Source organism: Cynara cardunculus, assembly GCF_001531365.2.
Source record: "Cynara cardunculus var. scolymus isolate 2C chromosome LG 11, CcrdV1, whole genome shotgun sequence".
Classification (NCBI taxonomy): Eukaryota; Viridiplantae; Streptophyta; class Magnoliopsida; order Asterales; family Asteraceae; genus Cynara; species Cynara cardunculus.
Genome location: NC_037538.1, coordinates 3477182 through 3500550, shown reverse-complemented (window position 1 = coordinate 3500550; position 23369 = coordinate 3477182). Strand labels below are relative to the sequence as shown.

Genomic DNA, 23369 nt, shown 5'->3' with positions numbered 1-23369 from the left:
AGACACAGCGAGGCAGCACAGATTGGTTGCTGTTCGCTGCAGTCTGCTGCTGCTGCCGACGAGGGTGAAGACACAGCGAGGCAGCACAGATTGGTGGCTGTTCGGAGCTGAACAAATGGCCGGAGCGTCGGTGGTCGAGGTTGGAGGCGCAGGTGCAACAAGGAGTATGTGGAAGAAGCTAAACTGAGGTTTCTCGTGAGGTTGCAGGTGAGTTAGGTGGGTTTTAGGCCATGCTTCTTATCTGAATCTTCTCATGACAGCCCATCAGCAGGTAAGGACCTCCAAATAAAAATAAGGTGTCAATCTAAGAATGGGTGGATAGGGTATGGGTTATAGTACCACAGGTAATACCCCCCCCCCCCTCTTTCTTTTTTTTTTTTTTCATTTTTATATTCCTCAATTAACCTCAAGCCTTAGTAATAAATATAAATGTAAAAGTGAAGGATTTCCCTTATATTCAAACTAGATACACAACTAAAAGTGCCAAAATCCATTTATAAAAACTACATAAGTATATCCATATGCGCATATATATTTATATATATATATATATATATATAAAGTTCAAGAATATGAGAAAGTATAAAAATACCTCGTAACGGAAAAGAGAGGAAACTTGACGCTAAAAGGACGATTGGAGACGGCGGGGAAGAGAATTTCAGGGTGTTACAATATATATATATATATATAATTGGGTTCCGGTGAGAAGGAATGTAAGAAGAGTTATTCACCATTTGATTAATCATAATTAAATGTCAACACTAATGTCAAATGTCTTATAACGTTTATCACCATATTTTTTTACACAATCATTCGCCTATATATACATATATAACGGACAATGAACAAAAATATCAGGTAAACGGGTATTCAATAAAAAAACATATCCATACCCTTATCCAAATGATCGAAACATTACAGGTAAATGGTTTATCATTATCAGTTATCGGTTATCAGCCTAGTAAAGTCAATTAGAGACATTGATTATGTCAATTGATGGAAATATGAAGTGTAGAGATTGATTAACCATTCAATATAGTGTTTATATTTTAGTGAAAGTTAGAAAATGCGTTCAATATTAAAGTCGCCTTGGGTGGAAAGCTTTGACAGAAGACAAGCAAAACGGCATTTCTCTATTTCGAATATGAAATTAAGCTATCAATCCGAGCCTCTCTCAATAACAAAGTGTGTTTGGCATTATGAATCCCGTACTTTAATGAAATGTTTTAGTGATTATTTAACTTGAAACTATGTACTTATTTAACGTAACACCCGTTAATAGTATGAAAATATATAGTTTATAGGATGTCACACGATATATTATAGGTATTATTACTAAATAATACAATCACCAAGAGCATAGGAGTTTTCTTAATGCATGCTTTCCATTTGAAATTTGTTAGAAGGCCAAAAATATACATTAGCAATATATTTAATAAAAAGCAAATATAAATGATTAAGAAATATCTACCAATAAAAATGCATGATAAAAAGAAGTTTGATTCAAGCTCGATCAATGATAATAGTGCTTGTATAGGTTCAAAAATCTCGATAAGAATTTGAACATATATAAAACTGAGTGTGATGGTTTATATTTCAAATTCACTTTTTGCAACCGAACTTCAGTTAAATGTTTTTTATATATTTTAAAATCCAAGTTCTAAATAGCGTGAAGCGTGCTGTAGAGTGACGGTGAGGGCAAGCCTCAAGTCTTGGAAGCCACAACGAGGTCATGCGTTTTCCTAGGCGTGACTTATGGCAACAAATTTCTATATCATATATAATATCATGATGATTGTTGCGACGGGTTTTTTCGAACAATAAGGAAAATCACATGTGGGTCACTTGACTTTCACATCGCCTGCACACTCCTGTATTAACCGTTGGTATAAAGTTATATGTGATTTTACACATGATTTAACCATGTTATTGGTGTTGTATTATTTGGTTATTGTTTTCGTTTTTATATATATATATATATATGTTTTGTAATTTTCTTTTATTTTTCTTTTTAAGACAGGGGGTGGAAGAAGGCATGGCAATGCAGGGGAATGGCAGAGACATGAAGGTCAACTTAGTTTGTCAGACTCGGAGATGTGCGAAAACCAAACAATTAACAGTTTCTACAAATCACACACAGTAACCCCGACAGAACTTTGATCCCTCTCTCACACACACTTCTCTAAACCCTCAACCATCACCGATCTCAGATGGGGTTTCAATCTCACCTGAGAACCCCGATTTGAAATGCAGCCAAGTAATTTTCCAGCATCACCTTTGGCGTTGATTCCAATTGCTTTCAATCATGTCAATGTGAGTCCTGTGGGTTTCGAGCTTTCCAGGGTTTGGTTATTGGGTTCGCTTCTCTTCTCTCAAGGAGGTGCCGTTGATAGCGGTGGTGAGATGGATTTGTCAAAGGTTGGTGAGAAATTTCTCAGTTCAGTCCGCTCCGCGAGATCCATCAGTCTTCTCCCTTCTACGTCCGAACGCCCCGAGGTAATTGAAAAGTTGTAGTGCTTATTTACACACATTTCTTATGCAGAACACTTTCAGATCACTCAGTTTTGGATTTTGTTGTATGAGTTGATCTGTTTATCAGGAGAGTAGCTCAAACCTCAACGTTATAAATTTTAATCATAATGTGCTGTAACATTCGTTAGTTACTTGAGTTACTTTGCAAACGTTCCTCACATTTAATGGTGATCGTCTTGTTATACTTGCATTGTATTTTTTTTTTTTGAAACGGCACTTGCATTGTATTATTGCAAAACTAATTTACTCCATAAGAGTTGCATAAAGTAGTAGCATTTTCACAACTAGGTTATAGTGCAATTATTTTGTTTGGGTTTGAACCCACATATATCCTTAGTTCACCTCTTGAATTTTCACAATAACTAGGTTTTGGTGCAATTATTTTGTTTGGGTTTAAACCCACATATATCCTTAGTTCACCTCTTGATTTCATTTCGTAGGTCCCATTCTATGTTGTGATGACAATGGAGATGGAAACCACAAAAATGGAGATGAGAAATGGACGTATATGCACTTAATAGATGGAGTCTTAATATACAACTTAACAGAGACAGAGACAGATCACCATGGAGTGGAGTATGTTGGGGATTAGATATTAGAATGTACGAATTATCACACAGGCTTAAAGAAGCCGTTTTGTAGTTAGGCTTAATATGATGTACCATACCATGATTTGATAAAGACAAGCAAACATGCATTGAGTGTATAGAACCATAAGACTCATTTTGATAATTGAAAGCACAGATACATTTTCTATATTAGTTGTTGCGACCTTTCATTTCAGCAACATTGCATTTTTCATGACCTTCTCCTCTTGGGGTCCTTTGACTCTTTTCCAGAAAGAGGACATGGCATCTTATATAAAAGGTAATAGCTACAGGGTCCAAGAAGCTGTTAAGGTCTGACCCATGGAAGAAGTCAATATGTTCACGACTCTATTAGCTAGTCAAATTTGTTGGCCTAGATACTTTTTCAAGAATAAATATGACTTGCTCCTTCCCATGAGAATGCAACAATTTCTATTTGTTACCCTAGATCCTGCGTGGAGTCAAACTTTGCAATTTCGATGGGATGGAGATGGAGTACTTTGTTTGTAATGAGAATTGATTCCAAACAAGTCAAGGAACCCTATAAAAGTCTTTATATGAATCAAGTCGTAAGAAGAAGAGTAAGGGAAACAGAGAGGTTCCAAGCCCACTTAGTGAAGACACTAAATCAGCTTGGTAGACTGTAATCAACTTTGAGCAAAACATACTCTTTCAGTAGTACAAAGTACAGCCTGCAGGCACTAGATTCACTTCTAACTCTAGTATGCTGGCAGAGGTCCGATTCTTATTCTTTTATTTGCTTTACTCAAGCAACTTAGCTTTAAATAGCTTCCACCAGCCGATCAATGTTTAGTGCCAGAGTAAGTGGTTTTCTTGGCATGTTCAATGTAGGCTTTTTCTATAAGCTGATTTTATTCTTCTGTGATTAGAAAAGTTATCTATCTCTAGAAACCTATATTATTGCCTTTTACTTCTTTCCTGTTTGCAAGTTTGATAACTATTTTACTCAACTGCTGCTTTAGCAAATAATCTGGAAACTACTGGTCACGATATGATGTAATAATGTCTAAAACATACGGTCATTGAATTAGCTGCTTGATGAAATATTTATGTTGCTGTCCCAATAGGTCTTTGCAACATGATCAGATGCAAAATATTTTTCTTTCAGATTCCAGCACGGGCTGCAACTGCAGCAACTATTGCTCGTGCACTTGCTTCAATCCCTCCACATCATAGGCAAAGTCTCTCTTCAAGTTCTGAAGAACTGAGTTCAATATATGGAAGCACATCCCGTGGCCAAGTAGTGGAGGAGCTTGAAGAAGAATTTTATGAAGAGGTTTAACATCTTTGGGATTTGTAAATTTTCATTTCAGGGTGGTCAAAGCATATTCTGTACTGTCTTCTCGTTGGTACCACGTAAAAAAATGCTATATAAATAGATTATTTAGTACATATCACTTGTTGGGAAATATACACACTCTCTATTATCCAAGATTTCAGGCATGCTATATATTTGCAGTGTATATCAATAATCATGCAAATTGGTGTCAGTTTAGGTGTTTGGAGAATATAGAGGCTGTCAACTGGCCAAAGTGGCACAAGTTTGCAAGATATGTAAATGTACATTCTCAACACCAAATTGCAAGGTTCAAGGTTTAAATGACATGACCTTAAATAGGAGATACATGAGATGGTTAACATAGTCTTGAAGCTCTGGATTTCTTAAGGCCACAAAGTGAGTGATGTATTGTGGCAAAACCAAAGCTGCTTTTTGCAGCTTAACCTTTAATGACGCTTACTTTATGTCCTCAATGCATAGAAGAAGGAGAAAGGGGAATCCCTTATATAATATCATGGTGGCTATTATCTTAGGAAGAAAAAACGATCAGTTGACATTCTTTATTCCCAATAACGCTTTCAATATTGTACTCAAGGATGGGCATACTCTCAATAAAGCAGCATGGCATTGCCTTCTAAGCATACCTTGTAGTTAGTACTCACATTGCATCTTCTCCAACATAAAAAAAGAACTTATTAGAACTTACATAGACTTGGTACTAGTGTGGCAGGAGTAGAATCCAAAAGGTAAAATGTCAGTCACATAGTGAAGATGCTGCTCACTCCATATATCTTTGGTCTGATATGGATAAATCTCATAAGCTTGTTTACCCTTTGTGTCAAAAAATCATTCCATCGCAGAAGATTGCTGAGTTCTAACCATTCTCAAAAGATTTAGCTGATCTTCTGTTATTTGGATCTCCACTATTCGTTTCAAATGGTTATGATGTGAGCGTAATTTATCATTCTTTCGCTTCAAGTTGCTTCAGTGACATTTAGTTTTGATTCTTGTTCAATTACTATAAAATTGTTCCTAGCCCACCCACACTAGTTTTGATAAAAGATTGGTTGTTTGATTGTTTCTATTTTTCTGTATTGTCTTTATTTACTTATTCATTTGTTCATCCTTAGGTTTGAGGGTGGGGTGGGGAGGAGCACCGAACTAAAATTTATACGAGTTTTGCTTCTTAGATAAGCATGTAAACAATGCATCATCCCAACTTATATAAACGTGCCACATTTGCTAAGAGCTGCTGAATTTATGTGCGTAGATGTTTGACCCCGTTCGGCACACTTTAGAGAATCTTCCATCTGAAGAAAATGAGCTCACGTATTTCGAAGGGAAGGTAATATTATGATTTATTTCCTCAAGTTCTGGTTCCTGTTTGGCAATTAAATATTCTGTTCATTTTTCCATGGGCCGTACTACATTCATCTAATTTTGGTTGAGCTTTTGGAACTGGTTGGGATTTGAATGCATCTTGTTGTTCTTATCTTTAGCATGTTTATATTTGCTAAAAATGGATTCTCCCCTTCCAAACTCTATCTTCCCCCTTCCTGCAACCTCATCCTCAAATACATATGGCATATTTAATTACTATGATGTTTGGTACCGTGGTTGTACCATGCACATCTCAGAAAAACCCACATGATTAATGAAAACATGTATACTCGTTTTACCTAATAACATTGTAATATTTCTTTCTGAGCATTCTGTGTGTGAGTGTGATATATATATATATATGTATATATATATATATATATATATATATATATATATATATAAAGAGAGAAACTACTTATGTTTTTATGTTGTTGCTTAATATCTTCTAGCCTTATAGTTAGTTCTGTTAAGAAAAAGTTGTATAGTTCTTTCTGGTCTCAGGGTCCACTTTTTAATTCTTTTTTCCCCTCAAACTCTTTAAACTTTTTGACGAACTTTCTGAAAGTCTCATATCAAGTTTTTTTTCCCACTATTCCGAAATCAGGGGATTTTCACGGAAACATCTGCTTTATTCTTTGGAGTAAGGACAAGTCTGCATACATCCCGTAGTCCCACCTCTGAGTGGGATATACTCGTTTGGTTAGGTTCTGCAATATGTTGTTTTATATGCTGCTCTTAGATTATACAACTTGACAAGTAACATAAAATTTCTCTTGCCAAATGATGAAGCACCTATTATTTAAATTTGCATGTTCGAGGAACAAACTACTCGGGTTCTCTTCCATCCCCATTCTCTCACTCCTTTTGCCATGTTGCATGTGTATGATGTCTGGTTGTAATTTTCGTGTTGAAAAAAATTTGTTGTTTGATTAGTAGAAAAATCTGTTTTGATCTTTTCTTTCCGAGAGCAATCTATCGCCGTGGAAGAGAAAAGGATCCAGGGATCTGTTCAAGTGTGCGTATTGGTTTTCTACTTTGCCATGTATTTAGATTTGTTGATGTTTATTATTTGAATCTGGAATTTGTTGTTTATAGGCTGCTCTTAGGTTATTACAGCTGGATAAAGTAACGGAAAATCTGTCGCGCCAAGTGATGGAGCACCATGAAGTAATGGGTAAGATAAATTCCAAATTAAATTCACCTGTTGTTTATTATAACATTGGTGTGTTGTTCTTCATAATCTAGCCAGAAAATGATTCGCATCATAGTTAGTTCTTATCATTTCTTGCAAGTCGCAAGTCTTTGGTGTCAATTGGATTAGGGTATCTCTATCTTTCACGCGTGCGCGCGCACACACACACACACACACACTCACTCACACACACACACACTCTCTCTCTCTCTCTCTCTCTCTCTATATATATATATATATATATATATATATATATATATATATATAGAAGAAGGATCATGCGAGAAGTTACACATTTTGTGAGAAGGAGAGAAGTTTCAATATCATATATGATTACACTCCTTTGGGTGTGTTTAATCATATATGATTAAGCGTCTATGAGTTGTCAATGCAACATGTGTTTAATCATATATGATTAAGCTTGTGTATCGTGTGTGTAATCATATATGAGATTGAAACTTCTCGCCTTCTCGCAAAATGTTTAGCTTCTCGTTTGAACCTGCCCATCTACAGAAGTGCATTTAGTTTGTTATTATGGTTTAGCAGTTGAATACAATAAGTGGTTTATGACTGTTCCAGGTTAGGTTTAGAAGATCCCAAAGTCCATTAATGATGTGCTTGTCTGAAATTATCTAGACATAGAAAATTAACCTGTTAACTAGGTTACAGTTTGAACCTTTTCTCAAGCTTCATGAAAACATCTCTACTTCTTGCCCCTTGGAATAGAAGGTCTGTGTACATCCTCCCCTAAGCTACTTCTGAATGAGATATATTGAGTGTGTTTGGTTTGGCTAGTATAGAACTGAACAATACAGGACTCATCTAACTACCATCTTATATGACGACTTTGTTGTTTCATATTGATATATGTATCCTGGAGACACATGCTAGTGATGTTCTGTTTGCCTGTATTACTCTATTCCTTTCTTCTGGTAGTTGAAATGTGTATTGTGGGATCCATCTTCCAATGCCGATCCGAATATGTAACGGATGTTGGATTTTATGGATAGCTGTTAACTGCGTCAGAAAAATCAAAAGGAGATGCTAATAGTTATATTTTTTCAGTGAAAGGGATGCATTTAGTAAAAGAGTTGGAGAAAGACATGAAGGTTGCAAATGTCATATGCATGGTAAGCAGGTGATGGTGTTTAGATTTATCCACCTTAACCTGATTTAATTGAGCCATAAGCAGATAAGCTTAAGGGACCTGGAGCTTGGAAGTAGTATAGCTATATAATTCAGTATGTGATTAAGGTAGGATTTTTTTTGTCTCAGAACTTGTTATGCGTGTTCATTTATACTTGCAGAATGGACGGAGACATTTAACTTCTTCAAGGAATGAGGTGTCAAGGGATCTTATTGTTAACAGAAATTCTAGAAGGAAGCAAGCTCTTCTGGTATTGCCCATCCTCTGAGACCCTTAAAAATATTATTTCTGCTTATATTAATCAGCCTACATGTATTCTTCGTATAAGCTAGATTTTGGTGAAAGCAACAAATGGCATGCAACCTAGGTGGTTCTAGAATGGTTCCTGGATTCTATGCATGGTATAGGTTGTTGATCAGAAAGTTCCCAAAGTAAAAAACTGGTTGATTTGAATCAATTTGTCTTGAAAATTAATCTAACCATATTGATAGGGTGGTAGTTTGAATGTTTTTGTGGTGTAAATCTATTTATAGCTGGTGTTAAAAAATATCTGCAGATATATTTGGTCACAATCTGAATTTTTATTCATGTATGCACCAGCAATTTAAGCCATCTTTGCTCCCAGTGGAAGTTCTCTAACAAAATGAAGACTACCCTTTTTGATAGAAAAAGTTCGTATTAACACATCAGTTATGGGAACAAGATTCCTACCTTACATGAAAAAGGAGGAAAAATTTCCAGAAACAAAAAGAAAGGCAACAATTCTCATTTATCATCTTATAGTGCACTTTATTCCTTCGTTATAGTTACATACCCTTCAGTTTCTTGAATAATAAGAATCCCCTGCATATATTTTTTCAAATAAGCAGGTAAAGTGTAATTAAATTGGTTTACATTCAATGCTGAGTTTTAGTAGGCTTGTGTTTGTGTGTGAAGGTCTCTCAGCTTATGTGGATATAGTGCTATTTGTTGTTGCAATCTTCATGTGTTCATATGTGGAAACTATGTAAAAATGAAAATTAGTAACAAACTGAAGTTTGTTAGAAAGTTGGGGGGTTGAAGATGATGTGACATTGGAGTTGATCTTGTGCTTCTCTCCATTGTTTTTTGAAGCTAATGTGGAGAGGGAATTGTTTTAAGATGACTAACTGTATATCCACACCCCACAAAAAAATTGCAGGACATACTCCCAGTTTTAGCAGAGCTTCGTCATGCACATGACATGCAAGTAGAAATTGAAATCCATGTCGACGAAGGGAACTTCTTTAAGGTCTGAAACTGCTTTTCTATATTATGACAATTGAGCCAATTCTTTTGCTAAGTGTAGAATATTATGCATACATATCTCTCTATTCAAGAGTGCAGCTTTATGTTAGACTGGTTCATTCCACAGGCATTCCAGGTGTTGTCTGAGTATCTTCAGCTTCTGGATGGTTTCTCAGAGCTTTTAGTCATACAAGAGATGAGTCGTGGTGTGGAGGTAATAATCTCCTTGTTGTAGCGTAGCTGCTATTTCTGGGATGAGAAATCAACCTGGCAACTGGGTTACATGAACTGGTGGCTTGTTGATCTGCAGGGGTGCCTGGTTGTAGGCATCTTAAGCAATTGAGAGTGAGAAAAATTGCTTTGTTCAGAAATAAGTTTACATAAGGGTTGCATAGTGAAGATGGTCAATTATTCACTTGCATGCCATTGTTTTGTTAAGGTAAGCATGGCAAAAAAGTTAAAATATCTGATTTAAGAAGGCACAAGATAATCTAAGAGTAATATGTAGGAACTCCTCCATTGTTACATGAAAAAGAGTGGTCTTTGAGTAAAGACATTCCAAACGAGAGGTCGTGATGATATCCGTATCGCATCGCTCCTCCGGGTAAACTAATATTTAGTGACAAGGGGCAAATAGAGAATGCAAATTAACATGTTCACTTTTTACTCAAAGGAAAAAGGTAGAAGGTTTAGAATACGACGTTGTTGAGTTGGGTTTATTGTGATGTGATAATCATTAGGTCAATCAGTTTCATGCAGTTCAACAACTAGATGTTATTAATAACTATATATTGCACTGCATTTTTGAAAGTTTGGTACTAGTGATTCTGGAACTGGATACAATCTTGTATGTGACTGTAATTTCACTGAATAGTTTTAGTCAGGTGGTGGTTTGCGCTACATAGAGTTAGCTCTGGTTGTTGACTTGTTGTACAATTTAAAGAGAGTTCTGATCTCTCACTCAGGCCAGCAATGCAAATTCATGCATCAGCTTGGTTACTGGTCTTTTTCTTATTAATGTGCTGGGGTTTGGTTCAAATGGCTAGGATGGCCTAAACATCGTTGTCTGGAAGAAATACTTATGATCCTATTTCCTTTTTGCTTTTGTTCCAAGACTCTTCATCTTTGCTAGGATATGATAACCTGACCTATTTTTTGTTATATACATCTTTTCTGTTCTAGTTTCGTCCATAACTGGAATTATCCCATTATGATTTCCTCCAATGGTGTAAAATATCAAACTACACTCTGATGTAGGCATTTATTCTTCTTAATGCAGATCTGGCTGGGAAAAGCTCTACAGAAATTGGATTCACTTCTATTGGGAGTGTGCAGAGACTTCAAAGAAACAAGCTTCATAACAGTGAGTACATTGATTTATTGATATGATGTTTTCTATTCTTTCATGGGGTCCAAAAGATAGTTAATTTTCTTATATGATCATATATGATATACTGCCTTCTTTTACTGATTGGAGTTTCTTAAGATTAAGGGGTTGTTTGTTTACCTCTTAATAGTTCCATTAAGAGGCAGTCTCTGAATCGTGAAGGGGTAAATCTTGTTTGACATAAAAAAGTCTGTCTCTTAATGGTTCTAAAACCATCTGAATGATTTTGTATCATGGGCCTCCCTTAACCATTCTGTGCCCTAATTTCATTGTAAACAATTACCAAACAATTATATTTTATTTTGCAATATATCATTAGAGTCTCATAATCATTTTGACCACTTAATCATTCTGCACCAAATCATTCAACAACTGCCAAACATCCCCTAAGTCACATTTGGCATTGATGCTGAAACACAGATCAGTTGAACTGGTCAAGTTTTACATCAGGAATTTTCTTTCCAGTGGGGCTTTGGCACAATATGTCGCGCTACTCTGACCTAAAAGTCATGGGTTTGATCATGTAAACAGCTTCTTGCTTTGATGTTGAAGGCTTCGTCCATGATATTCTCACAAATCCCACAGTGGTGGGAACCATATACAGTTTGCACCGGATTATCCTTCAGTCTTATTGTCATCTTCATAACTCTTGCATCATGGGAGGTGACTATAACCATTGAGCTAGGTACTAAGATGGGTAATTGGGTATATGGTCTTGTTTACCAAGGTCATAATGAGATGGGTAGAAATTCTAGTAGCCTTGAGCTGGGGTTCATGCACCGAGTTATAAGTGACATTCTTGCAGACGTATGGTGTTAAAATATATTGGTTTTATAGTCTCTCTGTCCAACATTAATAGTTGCTAGAGTAGTAAACATGCCCCGAGTTGCAGTGGCCCCTAGGTCCAGATGATCTCTTAGGCACACCTTAGCCATTGCCCATTTGGGGTATTTCTTTTTCTTCTTTCCTATCATTCCTTGATGAGTTTGTTTCATTGTGCCATGCACATTTAATTTTTTAGTAAATGTTTGCACGTCATGTTTAGGAATTAAAAATTAGATAAAACTTGCAAGTTGTAACTAATAATGGTTCTTTGGAGGTGATCTTGCTTCTGGCTTGAGCTGTAGATATTAGCTAATATTGTGTAAAACATCAACACCATCTGGCCCAACCATAAATTTGGGGGCACATGGCAAACAGAGTTTTGTACTCTCATGCTAGTCACATCTTTGAAAGTCCTTGTTTTTTTTCCTTCACCATGATCAAAACTCTGGATGAGTTCACTGAAGATATTTGAGAAATTATGTAGTGATCCTAGTTTAGTAAAGAATTCAATTCCATATTTTCTTTATATTTGTTTTAGTACTTCTAGTGGTAGTAGGTGATTAGGATTGTGTTTCCTAGTTCTAAGAGGTCCAGACTTCCAGAATATTCTCTCCTTTTACATGTATCGATGCAACTCCCCTATTGTTTAGTGTAGAGGATTGCTATTTGATCGTGTGATGTGCTTTCCCTAGCAACTCTTAGTGAGGGCATTCATCATCTCTTCCAATTTTCTCGGTTTCACCTCTCTATTACCTTCTCTATGTTGTCATACATCACATGGGATGTATTTCAGTCATTTTATTTCTGTATGTATATGTAGTATATATATCCAACAATATATCATTAGCTTATATACATATTTCTATATGTAGTATATATGTGGTGTATCAAACAATATATCATTAACTTATATGTATATGTAGTATATATATGGTGTATCAAACAATTCATAAACTAAGTTTCTTGCCAATAATGAGATTTTATAATGCATACTGTGTCCTGCATGAGCTACCATTTTGGATTGTCTGGTTTTTGTGTTTGACATTTCATGCAGTTCTTACTGGTATATCCATGAATCACAAACAATTCTGCGTTACATTGTCAAACTTTAGATTGTAAAAAAGCTCCTTCTTGGTACCCATTTTACTTTCAATTTGTGTTATTCTGTATTCTCACTTCCGTAATAAGGAATATGTTGTGATATTTACAGGTGGTTGATGCTTATGCATTGATTGGTGATGTTTCTGGTCTTGCTGAAAAGATACAAAGCTTCTTTATGCAGGAAGTTATATCTGAAACCCATGCGGTACTGAAGAATATTGTGCTGGAGGTACAATTTTTTTTACCAGTTAGTGGAGAGCAAAAGAGAAAGAAGATAAGATACCACACAGAAAGGGAATGCATCCATGATTACGTACGCACTTGCATGATCAAATATAAGCATAGTAGACATAAGACACTTATCAAAAATAACCTTTTTCCTCTCTTATACATTAATGGATTTTTACATGCATCAATACTTTGTTGCTTATGCATTTGTAAGATCTCAGATGGCATGAAGCATTTGTCATTCCAGTTCGCCAAATTGAGCAACACATTTTCTGTACCTTACTAGTGAGATGATGTTTGCGGAAATCTTTGGAGTTCATATAGATAAGACATTGCCTTTTTGTCATATGATAATCAAGGATGTTCTTAGGGTGGACTGAGACATACTTAACCTTGGGACAGTGTGGTGGCTTATTTCTTGATCATAGTTAATACCTTAGGGTACTTAACCAGATCTTTTGCCAGTGCACTAGGCGTAACCAATATAACCATGTCAATCATTTGTTATTTAATAGCTATATCCATCTCATGGATAATTAACTAACACTGCTATGACTACTTGAAAGTGCAGGATCTAGAAGCTGCTGAAATTCAAAGCACCAGGTATCATTTTATTTGTATTTTCATCAATTGTTTGGTATATATAAACTGTCTTTGTTTTACATTTGTTATTCAGCTATCTTTGTGTTTGCATATTAGGCTTACATATAGTGATCTATGCACACGGGTACCTGAATCCAAGTTTAGGGAGTGTTTGTTGGCAACACTAGCTGTCCTCTTCGACTTGATGTGCTCGTATCATGCAATCATGAATTTCAATTCGGATAATAAGGTATAAGTCATAGTTTCTGTTGCTTTCTTGATTTACTATTAACTTGGGTCTATATTACTCCTACCCAAGGATTAATTCTCTTTGATGCATTACTGTGGTTGGTGGTTGTGGCCTTGTGGGCGATTGATAGACTGGTTAGTTGAGATGTTCACGTTAGTTTTCAGGTTCCTTTTCTTTCATGGTTTCACTTTTTAGTTATTGTCCTTCATTTAACTACTCATTATTTGTGCCTTTTGAGGATTGCTAATCCTCAAAACTCTCTTTCGTGCACGTGCTTGTGTTGGCTTGAGCAGCTCCTTACTTTTTCAGGAAAAAAATATGTGCAGTTCTTGTAGCTAAGCTGTGCTCTTGGACATGATTTTAATGTCTTATCTTAGTGCCTGGTTGAGTATGCTCATAGGCCCTTGTATTTGAACCTAACAGTGCATTTAATGCAAGTTGCCTCTGGCTGGGCATGCTCAATGAGGGATCTTGCTGAATCGGTTCCCATTTTTGGGACTCTTACGCTTCTGTCTTTTCTGGTTCATATGTCTTTATGCAGAGAGTCTCCTTATGGCTTTAGTCATGGTACAGAAGGACCATAGATCAAGCCCAGACAATCCTAAGCTGCTTATGAGTTATGAAGAAGAAAATTGTAATAATATTCAGTGATCTCCAATGCTTTTTTTTTTCTTTTACTTGTTTAAATGTATAACCCATCATATATAGCATGGTCATCTGAGTTTGTATAGGTTGTCAGTTGGGGAATTTTTAGGTTGTGGTTTCATTAATTGTCATCGTATATGTTATATGGTATTACTCTCGAAGCTATGTGAAACGTAAATATTAGCTTGGACGATTCAGTATTCTGTATATTAAATTACGTCAACATTTGACACGTTACATCCAATTATATTCTGTGCCTCATAACTCCTGTAACAAGTGGAGATTTGTATTAGTGTGGTAGAAGCAGAAAATAGAACCATGTTTAAGCCTGCCTAACTAGTTTGAGAAATTATTGAGTTACTGATCTAGCCTCAGCATCCACAGTTGCTTCACTAGCTACAATGAGAGTTTCTTGTCACGAGTCTGCACATGGGGCTAAAGATGTTCCAATCATGATTTTCGGTAGTTGGGCTGTGACAATGGATCAAAAGCCTGAGGTTATTTTTGTGACGTTGGGCTATAATCAAGTATTTACTGAGATCATTTTGGTAATTATTAGATTTTGATTTCATCCAACTTTTTTTGTGTATCATTACTTCATATAAATTGTGTCAACACTAAGCTAGTATTGGTTCTGCATTGGTTGATGGTCCTCTCCTACTACAGGTTCAAGGATTTTTTACATCATATTTTCCTGTAATAAAGTAGCAATCTTAATCTCATTTAGGGTCCAGCTGTTTCGAGACTATATTCTCTTCTATTTCTCTGTCACAGGTTCCGTTGGACCGTTTATCACCTGCTATGCAGGAAGGATATGAAGGGACTGGTTCTTCTGAGGATGTCCAACATGCTGATCCATCATCACAAAACTGTTCTAGTCTCAAGGCAGATGATGGTTCTCTCTCTGAACCGTCGGGCCAAGTGCCCAATTTAGCTTCGTCGGAGGAGCCTACAACATCTGCCACCACCTTATCTGACGCTAATGGAATCAACAACATCACGCATGATCCTTCTGGTTCAGAATCGAGGGATGATGGGACTGGAGCTTCAAGCAGTGGATCCTCTTGGTTTCAACTCCGGAATGATGCCACCACATTTGTTTCACAAACATTACAGAGGGGTCGCAGGAATCTTTGGCAACTTACAGCGAGCCGTGTGTCAGTATTGCTTTCTTCCGATGCAGTTGGTTCTACTAGCATTCATCAGTTTTTGAAAAATTATGAAGATCTCAATACCTTCATCTTAGCCGGTGAATCTTTCTGTGGGGCTGATGCTGTTGAATTTAGAATGAGAGTGAAAGCTATTTGTGAATGTTACTATACATCTTTTCACCGGCAAAATATATATGTAAGTTGGCATATACAGCCTGCACATACTAATTAACAGTTCATTGATATGTTATTGTCGCCTGTCAGGAAATAGACGAGAAAGAAAAAGAAATAATGTGTATTGCATTATATAGAGATTAATTCTTAAGAGTTTTCTGCCACATTTAAGTGATCTTATGGATTAAAGGAGCCTTAAGGAATATCTTCGTTGGGTTTTGCGAAAAATAGTGACAGGATATGGAAGCCTAAGCTGAACTAAACGAATTAAATGAGCTCTAAGAAATCATTTGTGATTCAGTAGGTTATATGAAAAAATTAGAAAATCGTCATAAATATATGTGAAATGAGTAACTTTGACAATGGAGGACTTCTATTCAAGTTCTTTTTATGTTTACTAATAGTCTGCATTACTATTTAATTTGGAAATTTTCTTCTTAATAGAGCTTAGTCGATTTAGCAATAGGTCTTCAGTGTTAATGAGGACATCATCATATGTATTTTGGTCTCTAATATTGAATATTAATTTTGCTGAAGCATGTGAATCGTGAATGATTAGATCATTGCTTATCTTTCAGGCTCTAAAAATGGTTTTGGAAAAAGAGAGTTGGTTCACGATGCCGCAAGAGACAATCCAGGTAGTTAGTTTTGCAGGCCTTGTTGGTGATGGAGCTGCGTTAATTCTTCAATCTGCTACCTCCTCCACTTCAAGAGAGTTGCAGTCCCAAAAATCAGCAGATTTGGTGAAAGTGAAAACTATCCCCAATCAGAGTGGGTTTTCCCACTGGATTAGTAGTGGAAATCCATTTGATCCAAAAATTGCTTCCAAGGAGTTTGATGATTTTTCTCCACGTGCTGCATCAGCAGTCTCAGAAGAACCCAATGAAAATTTTAATGAGGCATCTCACAAGAACAATTCATCACTTAACAGTGATGCAAACCATAGCAATGGCCACGTTGATCTTGAAGATGAAAATGAAGATCTCCATGCAGATTTTATTGATGAGGACAGCCAACTACCTAGCCGGATTTCAAAGCCCAACCGTTCAAGAAATCACTCTTCACCATGGAGTGACGAAGAGATGGAAGCACACACAGGATCTTCAATATGTGTCCTAAGGTTAGTTATTTCTCCAGACTCTTGGATAGTAAGTGTTCTGAGTGCACTATACTGAATATTATTTTCATACAATAGGCTGATGGATAAATATGCAAGGTTAATGCAAAGATTAGACATAGTCAATGTTGAGTTTTTTAAGGTACGTTCTTATGTGATAGCATAATATCTTTTCACGTTTTCTTAGTTGTCTTTGCATCTTTATTCTTACTATGCTAAACAAGTTCTTTTTTTGCCTTTACACAACTTTGTCTAAACCAACCAATTTTTACAGGGGATATGCCAGTTTTTTGGGATATTCTTTCATTTTGTTTTTGAAAGCTTTGGGCAGCAGAACACCAATCCTGGTGGTAAAGGATTAAATGATGCTCTTGGTTGTGAGTATACTTTAGCTTCTCCGTGCTTATTTCTCTCTCTGTTTTCTAAGTTTTCCTCTCTCTAGAAACCAAATATTAAGTAAAAGACATAACTTTTGCCTGATTTAACCTCCCGTTGTTCTTTTTCACCGAGTTTCTGTAACAATCTATTACATACCTTTCTGGATCTATGCTTCTTGTGTATATGAGTTTACTTTGTGGTGCTCAGATCGGCTGAAAACAGCCTTATCCAGAATACGGAGAGATTGTGATCAGTGGGTAAAATCCCCATCTTCTTCATCCTCTTCGTCTACGTCTTTGAATATGCCATTGCCTCATACTGACGCTGCGCCTAATGGTATACCCAATTCGAATCTTTGTCATGTGCCCAACACCTCTTTTGGCCTCAAGGTACCTTACATACAGTTATTTGTTGTATGCCTTTTTCATATGCCGACAACTACTTCTTTTCTTTATATGTTTAAAGAAAGCTTTGTGTTTCTTAACGGTGAGGTGGGATATCATTAATAATCCGGTGTTTTTATACTTCCCTGTGAAATTTTAGATGAACATTGAATTCATCATTTTACGGTGTATAGGTACAAAGATGTTAGAAAATTATACACAAGCATACAACATCAGGGTGCTGTCTCTTAGAATATGGATTTTAATAATGTTTTAGGATAACATGACTTTTAAAACTACAAGTTCAAATATTATTTAGATATCTCCAATCTAGGAGTATAAATGGTAAGGTACATCTCTCGTTTGGTAAAAGTTGTATATAAATGGTCTCCCACCTATGCTTTAAAAAATTGAAGGCTTCTATTACCATGTGCCACATTCTGTTTAGGAAGCAAGGTTTGCAATTGCAATCAGCTGTTAGATCTATTATATCGGTCCAATATACTTTGTTCGGAACATATCATGTACAGATTTATCATCATCTGGGATATATAAAAATGTACTGTGTAAACTATACTGCCTTTCTTTATAGGCTCCAAAATTGATCCGTGCTTCTACTGCTTCTTGCTTGGTCACTTTTTTTTTGTTGCCAATTCTTTGTTTCTGAATCTGGATTAATTAGCCTATCAAAATTCAATATTTGGTTATGTTGCAGGAAAGATGTGCAGGAGCTGACACCATAACTCTTGTTGCTCGATTATTGCATAAATCTAAGGCCCATCTTCAATCAATTCTTCCGAAGAATAATGCAGCAATTATTGAAGACTTCTATGTGCATTTGGTACACTTCAGTTACTTAATAGGGAGTCAAAATTTGAGATAGATTTTGATGTACTTGTTTTTTAGTTATGTAAAGCTGACACAAATTATAATTTGGTGCATAAAACTTCAGTTGCAATGGGAAAAAGTTGCAACATACAAACTGAGACATACTCTGCTCAAGTAGCCAAATACTATTCTACCAACAACAACAAAACGAGCCCAATATATCTCACCCGGGGGTGGGCTGAAACTAAACTTCCAGTACTTCTGTCTTGATATTCTACTTCAGAATATGTATCCCTCTGCAAACCTTAACAAATGCATGCATTCTTATATGGACAAATGAGGCACCGCTCTCTGTTAGCATGCATCCAGTTAACTGTTGCACTTATTATTACTTGTAGGGGGGATTTTTTTGCGACTACCAATTCCTTTCCCATGGACTTGAATTTAGAACTTTTAAAAGATCTTAACTAGCTAAATTCTTTTAACATTAAGTTGAATACAAATACGAGTTCCTATATGAATCACCATGGTGGGGATAAGTGTAAAAGCACAAAAATTTCCTTGCATGTTTTGATTCCTTTATAAGAAACGACCTTTAAGACGGTTAGAAGTAATCAAATAGATCTACTGTTTGCGTACTTTATGGATGGTCGTCACCACTTGGTTTGCGTTTCTGTTCAATATTCAAATTTTAGGTCGCTTTAATGGAAGTATTTTCGCTTTTTATCAGGTCAGTTCAGTGCCAGATCTTGTAGAGCAAATTCATAGAACAACCGCAAGATTACTTCTTCACATTAGCGGGTAAGACACCATGTGGACCAATTGGATGCATTTTGTTGATAAAATAAACTACATTGTCTGATCATTTGATTATCCAGGGAAAAATCTATGTGATCTTTTGAGGGAAACTTATGTTGCAATACAGAATTCCATGTCACTGAGCTGCTTGATACATATCCTTCTCTTAGGGGGCATTTGGTTTGATGGAATGGTTTTGAGGGATTGGATTTCATGGAAGGATTTGGAATTGGAGGGATTTGGAATTTTTGGTGTGTATGGTTTCTAGGAATTCAGTTTCATTCTATATAAATAATTTATTAAAAAATTATAAATAAATATAAAAATAATTAAATTACCTGTATATTAATTGAGTATTACAAAACATTATTATATACAAATCCTACGAAATCCCTTGAAATATCAACCACACCAGTGAGATTTCAATGAAATTCTAGGATTTCAAATATAGGGAAATCCTTTTAACTAAACATGGGATTGGAATGGATTTCAATTCCAAATCCCTCCAAATCCAATCCAATCCTGCAAAGCAAACTAAAGGGGATCTTAGAACAATGATTGCCACTATTCTACCATTGCATGCTATCTTCATTCATAGATCTGTTTCTTATAGTATTTTGATTACTGCATTTGTAATGATTTTTCTCTGTCCATCATTAGAGCATATATGAAGTTCTGTGTGTTTAACTGGATCACTTGGCAGGTATGCTGATCGAATTGCCAATGCTAAATGGGAAGTTAAAGAGCTTGGAATGGAACATAATGGGTAATTAATAATTATGCTTTGCACCGGCATCTTTAGACATATCAATAATTATCTCCCTACTCATACTACTTGGTTAAAGATGTTGATCATAAATGATAGAGTGGACATTTATGGGCCAACTCTCTTACGGATCATATTTTTTTACTTTTTTCCCTTGTCATCTTCTTGAATCTGCATGCAATTAAGACTGAAATAATAATCCCCTATCTATTTTCTTGCATTACATTGATAATGGCCTGAACCATGAGTATGTTGTCTAATAAGCCCTGAGACATCTACCCCAATCACCCTGAGAAAAAGGACGAGCTACAATTAGCGTGAGAAACTATTCCCACTGATCTCCCCTCTTAATGATTGAAAAAATTATTCTCCAATGGGCTAAATCATCATGGTTAATAGGTATGTTGATCTATTGTTGGGAGAATTTAAGCACTACAAGACGAGGCTTGCTCATGGAGGCATTCAGCAGGAGGTAAAGGCTGGCACCAAAGCTTGTGTATTTTTTATTCTTTGGCGTATAGCCAGTAAGTCTATGCTGAAGTTCTCCATTTCTTATCTTCTCTGCTAAATAATTGATTCATGAAAAGTGTGGTGATCTCCTCACTTTTAAGCTGTTATCGACATTTGGATTAAAGATAAAAGACACCAGCATTTCACCCAGAAGAATACTAACTTTTGTTACAAACTATGTATGTAAACTCAGGTTCAAGATAAACTAATAGGGTATGGACTTGAAAATCTTTCCGAAACCATCGTTGAAGGCCTATCGCGAGTGAAGAGGTGCACTGACGAGGGACGAGCTCTTATGTCATTGGATTTTCAGGTTTTTCTTAAATTTCAACTTCATTGATTATGCTGCTTGCGTCTTCTGTTTCTGTATTTCTGTCCTTGCGTATGTCAAAAATGAGGGTCTTTGTTTCAGGTTTTAATCACTGGCCTTCAGCATTTTCTCATCATCAATGTGAAGCCGAAATTACAAAGAGTTGAAACTTTTATCAAGGTAACCAAAGAGGCAAAAACTGATTTGGTTGAAGATTTTTACACATTTGGGTATTCCGCATTATTAGATTTCAAGAAATACCTTCTTGTTATATGGGGAATAATTTCTCTTTCTGTCCTGCTATAACAGGCATTTTATCTTCCGGAAACTGAATATGTGCATTGGGCTTGTGCTCATCCGGTAAGATAGTCTGGTTCTAGTCTAATTCCTACATCATTTGTACACAGAATCTACTATATTTCATTGCTTGAACTTCTTTACCATATAAAATTCTATTAGCATGATACTAAAATGCTAACAATCATAGCTACATCTGCACTTCTGTCATAAAATTTCATGCTAGATGACTTTTTGCAAGCTTTTAAATATATTAAAATAGTCTCCACTGCATTGTTGTTTGCATATACTTTTTAAATTTAAAAAATGAGAAGAAATTGAGAAAGTTATATGTGGGATAGATCCATATATTCTAAAAGTTAAGGGGCTAAACCATAGCAGAAAGAAATGGCATACCCTTGTACGCTAAATATATTAAACAAATGCATACTTAGACTTGAGTCTTGGCTTGCTTTTACTTATACCAGGTGTCCTCATTATTTTAAACCTATTGAGAAATTTTGTGTTGCCTCCACCCTCCTTTCTTTCTAACAAAGCATAAGACACAAGTTTTAGTTTTATGTTTTAATCTTAATCTCTAATTTTGTAATTTGTGAATTTGCATCTCTACCTTTTTATAGAAGACTAAAAAGCCGCCCCTCATAAATCCAAACAGAACAAAACAAACACAGTAAATCCCACAAAGAGGTAGGATCTGGGGGGTAAGATATACGGAGGACCTTACCTCGATCCCAAGGGGTAGAGAGGTTGTTTCCGTGAAGACCCCCGGCTTGCAAACAAAAGTTGCTCCTCTTGTATCCTCAAATCCTATCAGCCAAATTAAGTAGTCGACAAATGGGGGATATGGTCAACACTACACCCCCATGAAGCACCCATTATGGGGATTTGGCAGGGGGTAAAAGCACCGACACTTCTTAGGGCCTGTTTGTTAGCAGCTTAATGAGACTTGCAACTTATTTGGTCAGTTATACATGACTGTTTGGTAATGGCTTAATGATGTAGAAAGTTGCTTATTCAGTAAGGTTCTAGAGGGGGCTTTATGGAGAAAGCGAAGTTTTTTCCAAACCTGGCTTTCCCAATCAAAAAACAGGCTCCTTCCATCTAATAAAAAACCCTCCCAAACAAAAACCTTCGCAATCTATACAGACAGATTAATCCACATAGACAACTTTATCCATACATGACTTAATGAAAAACCAACCAAACAGCCCTTAGCCTCACACAATATCTGACAGGAGAGCGGCAATGATTTTTATGTGAATGCATTAGGTTTGCAACTAATTTATGCAATCAAACTGAAGAAAGAGCTTTTTGCTTCAACAAACAAACTGATATTCTGTAAGATCCTAGAGGGGAGCTAAGGTTGCCTTATAAGGGACTGGATGCCTTCTCTATTAGACGCGTTTTTTAAAGACCGTGAGTCCAGGTGTGTGGACAAAGCGGACACTATTTAGTACGGTTAGCCTGGGATGTTACATATTCATTACGAACATATATTGATTGCACAATCATGCAAATATTTCATTACTCTTGCAGGAATACACGAAAAGCCAAATGATGGGGCTAATCAACCTTGTGGCCACCATGAAAGGTTGGAAAAGGAAAACCAAATCTGAAGTGCTAGAAAAAATAGAAGCAGCATGTGGCTTCTAGCTAATGTTATTTCTTTTGAAGAGAAACTCTGCTTCATACTTTTTCAACTGCAAAGACCGCGAAATCGTACACCGAACCTGCAACCCTGTCATCAACACTAAAAAGATTTTTCCTTGCTTTGTATGGAGGTTAGCTTTCAAACGCTTCATTTTCTCTACGTATGTATTCCATTTTTATGCTAATATGGTGTGTCTGAATTGAACCCATAAATCAAGGTGCAATATCTTGTCTAATTTGTAATATAACAGCTTCAAGTTGTCATTTTTCATGAATTAATTCCACCATTATTTAAGTTTCAAGTTTACATTCTAATTTTAGAATAAATGTTGTAATCTTAAACTGTTCTTTGTTTGAATTTGGCCATTTTTGCTTTGGAACAAGACTTAGGGGCCTTTTATCAAATGCTTACTCGGGTAAGCGCTTATCAAGTTGCATTCCCTTACCGGATGAATATGAGAAGGACCAAGAATCTTACCTGGTAAGAGCGAAGTCACGAACCGAGAGTGTTACCCGGTAAGTGATGGCGACGACTCTTACCACGGTTAGCGCTTACCGGGTAAATTATTACATACGATGTCA

The 23369-nt window shown here is 36.2% G+C and overlaps 1 protein-coding gene across 1 annotated transcript; it reads left to right on the top strand.

The window, feature by feature from the left end:
- The first annotated feature begins 2049 nt into the window (after positions 1-2049).
- Positions 2050-23077, top strand: LOC112521983 (syndetin-like). The gene is made up of 25 exons (XM_025131012.1): positions 2050-2496; positions 4249-4416; positions 5690-5764; positions 6898-6976; positions 8060-8124; positions 8302-8391; positions 9322-9411; positions 9535-9621; positions 10687-10770; positions 12830-12949; positions 13520-13551; positions 13648-13780; positions 15200-15772; positions 16329-16870; positions 16946-17009; positions 17142-17244; positions 17453-17634; positions 18344-18469; positions 19187-19257; positions 19958-20020; positions 20420-20492; positions 20724-20843; positions 20943-21020; positions 21150-21200; positions 22674-23077. Exons 1-25 carry the CDS (start codon positions 2248-2250, stop codon positions 22788-22790), a joined length of 3435 nt encoding a protein of 1144 aa, XP_024986780.1. The 5' UTR covers positions 2050-2247; the 3' UTR covers positions 22791-23077.
- Positions 23078-23369: the final 292 nt, after the last annotated feature.

Coding starts and splice junctions, on each gene's coding strand:
- LOC112521983 (XM_025131012.1), top strand. CDS start 2,248: ATGCAGCCAAGTAATTTTCCAGCATCACCTTTGGCGTTGATTCCAATT. Junction 9,622..10,686: donor AGATGAGTCGTGGTGTGGAG/GTAATAATCTCC, acceptor TTCTTAATGCAG/ATCTGGCTGGGAAAAGCTCT. Junction 17,010..17,141: donor TCAATGTTGAGTTTTTTAAG/GTACGTTCTTAT, acceptor CAATTTTTACAG/GGGATATGCCAGTTTTTTGG.